This window comes from Microtus ochrogaster, unplaced genomic scaffold, assembly GCF_000317375.1.
Source record: "Microtus ochrogaster isolate Prairie Vole_2 unplaced genomic scaffold, MicOch1.0 UNK27, whole genome shotgun sequence".
Classification (NCBI taxonomy): domain Eukaryota; kingdom Metazoa; phylum Chordata; class Mammalia; order Rodentia; family Cricetidae; genus Microtus; species Microtus ochrogaster.
This window is the reverse complement of record NW_004949125.1, coordinates 2218338-2228817: the sequence shown is the minus strand read 5'-3', so window position 1 is coordinate 2228817 and position 10480 is coordinate 2218338. Positions and strand designations below refer to the sequence as shown.

The window sequence follows — 10480 nt, the reverse complement described above, 5'->3', positions numbered from 1 at the left end:
TGCACTGCCCGTGGCAGGTCCCTGGCGCCTAGGGTTCGGGCTGAGGGCAGGCTGGGGCCTCACCGTAAGCGTTGCCAGCTAAGCTATTCGTGGGCACAGTATGCTTTCCATTTTGAGTGACAGCCCGCACTGGAAGATGGTGCTGCCCGATAGTCACTGGCGTAGCTGGCTGCAGGATGGTGACCGTGTGTCCAGGGACTCCTGGGGCCATCTGGCTGGCGACCGTCTGGATAACTCGGCTGGCTGCAGGGATTGTGGCAAATGCTATGGTGGGTTTCTCTTCCAAACCTGTGGGGCAGGCAGCCAGTGAGAACCACACATGGTCCCAGCCACCGAGTTCCATCAAGGCCTCAGCATGAAGTTGGCTGAGGGGCTGGGGAATGGGGTGCCACTGGGAGAAAGGGCTTCCCAAGCCTCTCCTTGGAGATATGTTTAAATTATCAGGGCTTTAAAACATGCTGGGTGTGGAGGTAGGAGGAGCAAGAATTCAAATTATCCTTGGTTACATAGAGGTCAGTATTGGGCTTCACAAGACTGTCTCAAACACCAAAAACAAAATAAAAATAAATAAAACTGTGTGTGTGTGTGTGTGACACACACCTTCAACTGTAACCAATACAAATTTAATCTGTGAGACAAAATGTAGTATTTGGATTGAAACAGATTGCTTTTAAGACTGTGACCTCCTCTTTCACCAGAATGTCATCTCTAAGACTCTAATTGTTATTACTTTGTTGTTGCTAGTGAGGCCATGGGCATGCTGGGTCTCTGCCAAAGAGCTACATCCCCAGTCCCACTGCCACCAACCAACCAACCTACCTTCCTTCCTTCCTTCCTTCCTTCCTTCCTTCCTTCCTTCCTTCCTTCCTTCCTTTCTTTTTTAAAGACAAATCTAGTTAGGTTACCCAGGCTGGCCTAGGGCTTACTATGCCACACAAGCAGGCCTCCACCTCCCCAGTAGCTGGGAAGACAGGTCTCTGACACCAGGTTGAGCCTGTTTCCATAACAACGACCATAAAATACAAAGTTAACATTGAATCTAAGTCCCCAGTGAGAATAACGACTAAGAAATAATGCTTTCTAGAAAGTTCTGGGGCTGCCTTTCACAGACCGGGTATATGTCAACATATACCCCATAAGCCCCCTAGGACCATATTTCTTTTAGAAGCAGGCAGGGGTGCATGCCTGTAATCTCAGCACTGCTGGGCAAGGTGACAGTGAGTCTGAGGCCAGCCCAGCAAGGATACAAACTACAACACTGGCAAAATAACCAATAAATAGGGGCTGAGATGGCCCAGTAGTTAAGTGTACCCACAAAGTGGCTCACAACCATCAACTCCAGTTTGAGGGTATCTGACGCCCTCTTCTGGCCTCCTCAGGCACTGCACACATTGATACAGACACTGAAGACAAACGCCCATCCACACAAGATAATACTGAAAGCAGAGCTTTTAAACAGACAGACAAACACAAATAAATAAGGGCTGTAACCTGAATGTCACCTTGAATGGAAACAAAAGTCAAGCAAAAAGCATTATGCCAACCAAGGAAGAAGTAAGTGTGCAGAGACAATCCACACTGCCTTAGAAAGACCCGTTTCCCTTTATTCACTGCCCCGTTTAGTGGGCTCTCAGCCTGCAGCCAGGCTCACACTGCCCAACAGTGTGCGGCCACATTACCTCTCGTCTCATTGCCCAGGTCCAACACGGCTGTGCCTGCTGTGTCGTGGGAGCCTCCGGCTGAGCCCTGGCTAGCGAGGATGTACCCGTTGGCTGAGTTGGCAGAGGTGGTTACCACCCTCACCATGGTGACGGTGGGGGCCTGCTGCACCACATGGATGGCGTGGCCTGAGGGCTGTTGTGAGGTCACTATGGAAGCTGGCATGTAGGCGACAGGCTTAGCCACTAAGTTGGAAGGTCGGGGAGGGACAGCCATAATCACCGGCTGGGCACTGACAGGGGAACCTGTGGGATGACACAGGGGACAGTGATGTGCGTGGGTGCCGTCCAGTCTGTCACATCCAGGAAGAGGATGAACCTATGTCTTACCTGGGGCACTCTGGGAATAGCGATACTCTGGAACAGAGGCTAACTTTGACCCTAAGTCAGGATCATGTGGAATGGGGGAGCCCTCCCGAGACAGGCACTCTGGGGTCTGCAGGCCACTGGAACGAGGGGACATCAGTCCAGGGTGGGTGGGCGAAGCTGGAGCACTCCTGGAATGAGGAGAAGGGTACACCAAGGTGGTGCGTCAGCATAAAAGCAAAACAAACAAAAACGAATACCCCCCACTCCCACACCACATCCCATGTCCAGCGCTACACCTAACTCAGCGATTCCTGGCATACAGCCCACCCCCACACCCCACCCCACCCCCACCCCACCCCACAATTCCTCACACATCCTCGCCCTACTTCCTGGAATCCATCCAAACCCATGTCTCTGCCCCACATCCAGGGGCTTCTCTCTTATGTCCCTAGGGTTTTCCCAGATCTAATGTTCCCTGTTGACAAAGACCTAGCATTGCCATTTCCATTCAATGGGGAACTGGGTGGGTAGGTGCTCCATTAAACAGGGCTGAAGGGTGGAGAATGGACTGCCTCCTAGCAACTGTACGTCCTGTAGCACGCACTGCCTAAAAGGTCCTGCCACCCTCCAGGAGCAGCTCAGCCTATGTCAAAAGAAAAAGCTTGTATCCAGGTATGACAATGCAGGCCTGTCATCCTTGCTACTTGGAAGGCAGAGGCAGGAGAATCTTAAGCTCAAGGCCTGCCCTGACAACTTAGCAAGATCCTAACTCAAAATGAAAAGTGAAACAAACAGGTGTGGCTCAGTGGTAGAGCCCCTGCCTAGAATCCCCCAGGGATGGGCTAGGGTGTGGCTCAGTGGTAAAGTCCCACTAGCAGGATTGGGGCCTTGGTTAAATTCCCAGTACTACAAAAGGCCCAAACTGTTATTGGATGAGCACAGGACTGTGGTATCTTGATGGGGAAGCTCAGCCAATCACATCTGACTAGGGTGTGGCTGCCTGGAGCCCAGGTAGATAAGGGGGGGGGGAATCCTTTGGACTTCGGGTCCGTCTACTCCAGTAGCGTGAGTTTCCCCATTTTTCAATTATTAAATTTTATCTGTTGTTTTAAGTTGGTCTGGTTATTTTTGCGTACCGATCAAATATGCCATCACTAACACTTGGCACCCAAGAGCCCTTTGAGGCTCTGGCCAGTTGGGGCTGCGCCGCGTTCATTTTGGGCATAGATACCCGCATCTTTGTGCACCCCCGCTCCACGCACTTTGAGAGACCAGTGCTGATACAGGCATTCCTATCCCTGAGAAACCCTTCCTGGCTCACTGTGACACTGAGACAGAAGTGCTAGGCTCTGCTTTCCTACAGAGGCAGGGACTCCTGCCACTTGCTGGTCACCCTGACCTATGCTGAGAGTGACCACAGGCATACTCCACAGCTATCCATACAAGTACAGGTCCCTATGAACCCCACAAGGCCAGAGAGCTGTCCAAATGGCATTTACCTGTCAGGCAAATGCAAGGCCCAATGGAGCTGGTGGTGGTGGTGAGTCCATCCATCCATCCTACCTGCCAGCAGACAAGCTGTACTCCCAGCATAGCTCCATTCATGGCAGACAGAGGGATCTCAAGGTCCCCAAATCAGTAGGACCCCCAACCTTTGAACTGGTTATGGTGGCTCAACCTCCTGCACACACTGCACAAGTAGGCAGTAACCGCCTCACTAACTGTTCCAACCAGCACAGAGGTCTGAGAACTGGGCATACAGAGTGTATGCCTAAAGCCCAGCAGGGCTATCATGAGTTCAAGGCCAATCTGCCCACAAAGTGAGAAATCTTGTCTTGAAACTGAAAATCAGAAAGATAGAAGCTTAATAGTCTAAGAACCCAGAAAACAGACCAAGTTCTCAAGTGCTAGGTCCCTCCCACTGCTGTGAAGCAGAAAATCTAGCTTACCGTGAGGACAGAGGTCCGAAGGGGGTGCGGAAGCAGGAGACGCCTCTCTGTCTCCGCTTTCGGAATGCTTGTTCCACAAGTTTGGCTTCAGAGGCAGGGTCTATTCGCCAAAAGGAGCCCTTCCCAGGCTCCTCCTGGGATCGAGGGACTTTGATAAAGTAACGGTTAAGAGAGAGGTTGTGTCGGATAGAGTTCTGTAGGAGACAGAGAGAGACACCTGTGGGTCACAGCCATCAGAGGACAGACCTTACAACAGACACAGCAGAAACTGATGACAGGCATGTGGCTGCAGGTGACCACCCCTCCTGGGGAACAGAACAGGTGGGGCACAAGGTAGCTCCTTCTATGCAATCTGCACAGTAAAGTGCACCCGTTCTTTCAGAAGAAACACACAAGTGTGCAGGGTCTCGTTGGGCATGGAGAACAGATAAGGCTCACCGGGCTCAAAGCACATCCGGATCTCTGGGTGTGCCAGCTTACATCTGTCTTCTCAGAGGATCGTGAGTTCAAGGTCAGCCTGGGCTACACAGAGAAGCTCCTTGTAGGGCAGGGATTGTGGCTCAGTTGGTACAGTTTGCCCCCGGCAGGAAGCCCTGGACTCTGTCCTCACAGCACCGTGTAAACCAATGTGGTGGAGGCAGAAGGAGCAGAAGTTCAAGGTCATTGCTGACTATAAAGTTCAGAGCCAGCCTGGGCTACCTGAGACCTTGCCTCAAAAGAAAAGAAGCAACAGCAAGAACAAAAGATTCTTCTGGATAAGCTAACTAATGGAAAATGCTAATCACAGACAAGAGACTAACGTGGCGTAATCTGTGCCCATCGCATTAATGAAGAGACCTCACAGCCTCCCAGAAGGATAAAATGCACCAGACTCGTGCATGTGGACGGCTGCACTAGTGATGGGGGCGGTGGGCTGCTAAAGTCACACGGTGTTAAAACGCTCAGGAAGTACAGACGCCATCAGTACACAGGTGTGGGACTGGCTCAAGGCTGATCCCAGCACTCGGGAGGCTGAGGCAGGATGACTGCCATGTTTTCAAGCCTAGCCTGGACTACAACATGAGACACTGTCTCAAAACAATTAAAAATAAAAGTTGTAACCAGTCTTGAAGGAAAAGTAGCAAAACCAGATCATTTTAGGGCTGGGACGTGGCTCAGTGGTGTGTATGCTTAGCACGCATGAAGCCCTGGGTTTCATTCCTTGCACTGAACAAATGCGGCATGGTGGTATAGGACCACAATTCCCAAACTTCAGGAACAGGAGGTCATCCTTGGCTGCATAGAAAGTTTGAGGCAACCTGGGCTACACGAGACCTTTTCACAGAAACAAAAGAGCAGCAGCTCTTAATGGCTCTGACACAGCACAGAGGCACCATGGTACTGAGTGTCACATGGGAAAGCACCAGGCATCTCTTCGTTGTTTGTTCATGTGAAGCACTGAGTTTGTATCTGAGTCTCCACACACAGCCCAGGCCCCTGGGGCCTCACCTGCCAGCCTTTGTCGGCAGTCCTGTAATAGGGGTAATGTTTGGTGATGTGGGCGTAGATGCCACTTAGTGTTAGCTGCCTGTCCTGTGCTGAGGAGATGGCTTGCACGATCAGCTGCGCATACGAGTACGGAGGCTTCGACTCATCCTGGAGGGAGGGTTCACAGGAGACAGGGTTACAGAGGGAAATGGGATAGAATCTCTCCCAGCCAGGCCACCCACTCCTGACGCAGATGATGCTGTCTGCATTGAGTCACACCCGGGAGCCCGCCTCATCCATCAGGGTGCTCGCATTAAACTCGGAGCATGGTGGGCTGCACCCGTTCCCAGCAATTGGAAGGCTGAGGCAGAAGGATTGCCTCAATTCTGAGGTTAGCCTGAATTATGGCTGAGATCTTGTCTCAAAACCCTAAACAATGACAACAAGAATTCAGAACAGTGCCCTTTGGCCAAATGTGATGCATACCTGTGGTCCTAGGACTTCTGAGTTTTAGGCCAGCCTCAGCTACATGAGTCTTTCAAAAAACAGAAAGCAAAAAGCAAAACAAAGAGGGCCTAGGGAACTGGCTGAGTGCACAAAGTGCTCCCCATGCAACCATGAAGATCCAAGTTCGGATGCCCAGCACCTATGCAAATGCCAGACACGGTGTCAACGTGTGATCCCAGAGACTCCCTGACTGCCCAGCATAAAGGGCGAGCACCATACTCAGTGAAAACAATGTGGAGAAGGGCCGAGAAAGACACACGTGGGCCAGCAAAGCTTCACGCCTATGTGTGTGCAGACAGACTCGGGAGAAACGGAACAGAAAAGAAATGCCAAGCCCCACCTCACAGGAGGAAAAACAGGTTTTGAATCAAAACTCTGAAGCTCTCATTCCCCAGCACACTGTCTGCTACCCAACGGACAGGAACAACGACACATGCTTACAACAGCAAAAAAAATGTGGCTGGGCCTGGGTGCAGACCTGTCATTGCACCTACTCAGAATGCTAAAGCAGGAAGGTCACAGGTTCAAAACCAGCCTAGGTTACTTAGTGAGACTTTGTCCCAAAATAAAAAGTAAAAAGAGGGTAGCGAATTGCCCCTGAGTTCAATTCCCAGTACTGTCAAAAGAGGGTGGGTAGAAAAGAAAGAAAAAGGTGTCACTGTCTTAAAGACTATTCTTAAACTCTGACACTGTCTCAGCAGCACTGGCTGCAACAAGTAGGAACTGGGTGGGTGACGGGACTCCAGCTCACCACAAATGGTCACGCGCACCATTTGGGAAAGAGCATGGGTAGATCCTTCAACACAGCCATGTGCTGCACCCTGGAGTGCCTCGTCTGACCCTCAGGACCCCTACTGCAAGGTCATGTCTGAGGCTCAGACCTTCGGGCTGTCCCCACCAGACGTGTCTGCTTGCTGCTCAGAGGCGGCCTTTGCTGCAAACTCCGCGGCCAGCTGAAGGTCTGATGTCACGTTCTGGACAAAGCGGTAACCCGATGACCCAGCTCCTCGAGGACTGGCTGGACAGGAGTTGGGGACGCTGAAGAGAAGAAAAAACACACCGTTTAAGACCCTGGGAAGGAGGACTCTGGGTAGGGACCCTCTTTCTGGACCACCATGGATGACGGAGGGAGAGTATTACTTCTGCCTTCTGGTAATATCGCTGGGTGGGACCAGCTTCAGAAAAATCAAGAAATACAACCAAGAACTCAAGAAATGACAAACATGTATCACTCTCTCCTCCAAGGTCAAGACCAAAGCTGCAGGAAGTCAAGTCCGTAGGCCATGAGTTCCTAAGCAAGAAAGCAGTAGCTCTGATGGCTTCAGCAAAAGCAAGCTGCTCCTCCACTCCAGGCTGTAAAGACGTGGCTAGTGTGGCCGTGACCACAAGATGGCGCCCTAAGAACAGGTGTGGGTGGTGAGTAACTCCACACAAGGACACTTAGCCGCTGGAGGAGGAGGCAGGGGCCTGCTGGCAGACACGAAAGGAGGCACACAGAGTTCTCAGCCCCAAGTCATCAGTCTCACTGTGACCTGCCACTGACTAAGCCAGCACTACTGTGGCTCTGCAAGACAGGACCTAGCCGACCCCGCCTGGACCCCAGGATAGAGGTTGGCTGGCTGATAGTGAGCTAATGAATTAAGACAAGCTCTAGAAGGCCACCGAGATGGCTCGGTATGTACAGATGCTGCCAAAGCAGACCACCTGAGTTCAACCCAGGGCCCACATGGTGGGAGAATCTAACTGACTCCCACAGGTTGCCCTCTGACATCCACATGTCTCTCTGTCTCTGTCTCTGTCTCTGTCTCTCTCTCTCTCTCTCACACACACACACACACACACGAATGAATAAAGTACTGGAGAGACCGACCGACAGTTAAGAGCACACACTGCACTTGCAGAGGAATGCAGTTTGAATCCTACACCCTTGTCACATGGTTCACAGCCCCTCTTCCTCCAGGAGATCTGACACCCACTTCCGGCTTAATTGGACATCTGCACTCACATGCACAAGTCCCACCCCACAAGATCTTTAAAATAAATCCTTTAAAAAGTAATAATAATAAGACAAACTTTGACTCTCTAGCCAAAGTCCTGGTAGTGAGCATTTTTCACTTTAAAACAGAGAGCAGCGAGAGGGCTCAGTGGGTAAAGGCTCCTGCCTCCTGAGCCGGGTGGTCTTAGTTTGATCCCTACAATTCACACGGTCGAAGAGAACTCACTCCCACAAGCTGGCCTCACTCCACATCTGCACCATGGGATGCAAATGCTCAAAACACACACATACACACACACACACACACACACACACACACACACACACACACACGAATAACTACAATGAAATGTAAAAGTTAAAAAATAAAACCTTTCGAACAAGGAAAAGTAATCGAACACTGAGTCAGAGTCCTGCAAGCTGCCCCTGCCGTCACCGCAGAAAACCTGTGGCTTCAGGAGGACAAGTGGCAGGATGCCACTCTCTTCCACTGCCTGCTGCTCCTCTGGCTGGGAAACACCCAGAAAGGACACTGCTCTCCAGCACGCCCGTCCCCTCTCCCATCTTCCCACTTCCTCCACAGGGATGTCTCCTGCGTCCCAAGCTCACCTGGGATACACCTGGGCTACTGCCTCCACCTGCACAGACAGTGTCTTCTCAGGCCTGGGATGTGACCCCATGGGTGGCTGCTGGTCCATCTCCCTCTTTCTGGGAGCTACTCAGGACTGAGCAAGGGACCAGCAAAAGCTTGCCCAGATATAGGAGGAGGAGGAATTCCTTCTGGGGTCTCAGTCCCTCTGTAGGAAAAAGGGGCACACGCCATACATAACCCTGAGACCTTTAGTTCAGGGAGTCTCTTCTCCTTTTGACTACCTCTAATTTTGGTAACTTCTGTGCTTGCATTCTTCTGGTAAGCACGCTGCCTCCTCCCTTCCCCATGTCCTTATGGCCCAGCTGAGGCCTTGGTGCATAAAGTTCAGTCAGCAAACAAGTCAGTGAGACCCCAAAATCAGGAAAGCGAAAAGAAACTTTCCCTAAGCTTCCTTTAAGAAAAGGGTTGGCGGGGGCTGAAAAGAGGGCTCAGTGGTTAAGAGCATTGCCTGCTCTTCCAAAGGTCCTGAGTTCAAGTCCCAGCAACCACATGGTGGCTCACAACCATCTGTAATGAGGTCTGGTGCCCTCTTCTGTCATGCAGGCATACACGCAGAAAGAATATTGTATACATAATAAATTAATAAATAAATACTTAAAAAAAAGAAATAAAAGGGTTGGGGGGGGATCCTCATAATGTAGTTCAGGTTGGTCTCAAACCATCCTCCTGCCTCATTTTTCTGAGTGCTAGATATATAGGCATGGGCCAATACATCTGGCTTAGATTTAATTCTCTCTTTTTTCCCTTGAGATGGGGTCTCATTATGGCCCAGAAATTCCTATGAGGCCAAGTGTGAGAATTCCCAAGCATGCACACCATACTAGCCTGGATTTCATACAAACTGAGCTAAAATACAAACCCAAGTACAGGGTGGGGAAGCTGAGAGACGAGTTTACTTCAACATCCATACACTCAAAAGTCAGCTTTCACTGTGTATAGCATAATGTGGCTTTCATCCCAGTTCTCCAGAGGCAGAGGCAGGCAGATTTCTGTGAGTTCAAGGCCAGCCTGGACTACAGAGTGAGTTCAAGGCTAGCAGAGCTACCTAGTGTACCTAGTGAGACCCCATCTCAAAAACAAAAACAAACAAACAAACAAAACCACCAAATAAATAAATAAAGTTTTAAAGACCAGGTTTCATACCAGATTTGGAGCAAAGGCATGGTCACAGGGAATGTGGCTTGGGTGAGAGCTGTCACCAGGGACTCATCAAGTAGTAGATGCTGCTGCAGTGAATTTGGTACCCTGCCCCAAGCCCAGGCCCATTAATACCCTCAGAGTTTACTAGAATGACAGAGACATCAGCTCTCTCTGGCGACCATGGGGCTGGGAAGTCTCCATGACACAGCACATCTCCTAGTGACAGGCCGCGGACACCAGCTTAGGTGGAGGTGAGCGAGGAGAGCTCACCTCAGGACACTGAAAACCTTGTGTGAGGTCGTGGAGGTTGAGGAGCGTCTATCCTGTGTAGCATCTCCCTACAGTTCTGAGGGCACAGGGTTATGGCGAGCATGAAGAGCAACGCCATGCTGCCTGTTCCTGAGGAAATGCACACCTTTGCTCCCAAGTGCAAAACCTGGAGTCAAGATCTTCATGGCCCACAGGATGGCTTAGGTGAACACAAGGTTTGTCAAAGCCATCTTAGAAACATGAGTCAAGGGCCAGACTTGATGGTGGCAGACATGTCATCCCAGCTACTGGGGAAGCTGAGGCAGGAGGACCTCAGCTCAATGTTGGTCTGGGGTACAGAATGAGGTCAAGTTCAGCCTGGGAAACTTAGTGAGACCCAGTACCAAAATAAAAAAATCAAAACATGGTTAGAATATAGTTCAGTGAGGGGCTGGGGTGTGGCTCAGTGGTAGAGAACCTGCCTAGAATCCCC

The 10480-nt window shown here is 50.8% G+C and overlaps 1 protein-coding gene across 1 annotated transcript in view; it reads right to left on the bottom strand.

Moving 5' to 3' along the window:
- The window catches only part of Foxk1 (forkhead box K1), a gene marked incomplete at its 5' end in the record, with an annotated part of 73453 nt that overhangs the window by 5452 nt on the left and 57521 nt on the right, over positions 1-10480 (bottom strand). Inside the window, 6 exons of the mRNA XM_005368070.3 lie at positions 64-288; positions 1680-1964; positions 2049-2215; positions 3977-4170; positions 5465-5611; positions 6832-6988. Of these exons, the coding sequence (XP_005368127.1) occupies positions 64-288; positions 1680-1964; positions 2049-2215; positions 3977-4170; positions 5465-5611; positions 6832-6988 (1175 nt within the window). The remainder of the gene's footprint in view (positions 1-63; positions 289-1679; positions 1965-2048; positions 2216-3976; positions 4171-5464; positions 5612-6831; positions 6989-10480) is intronic.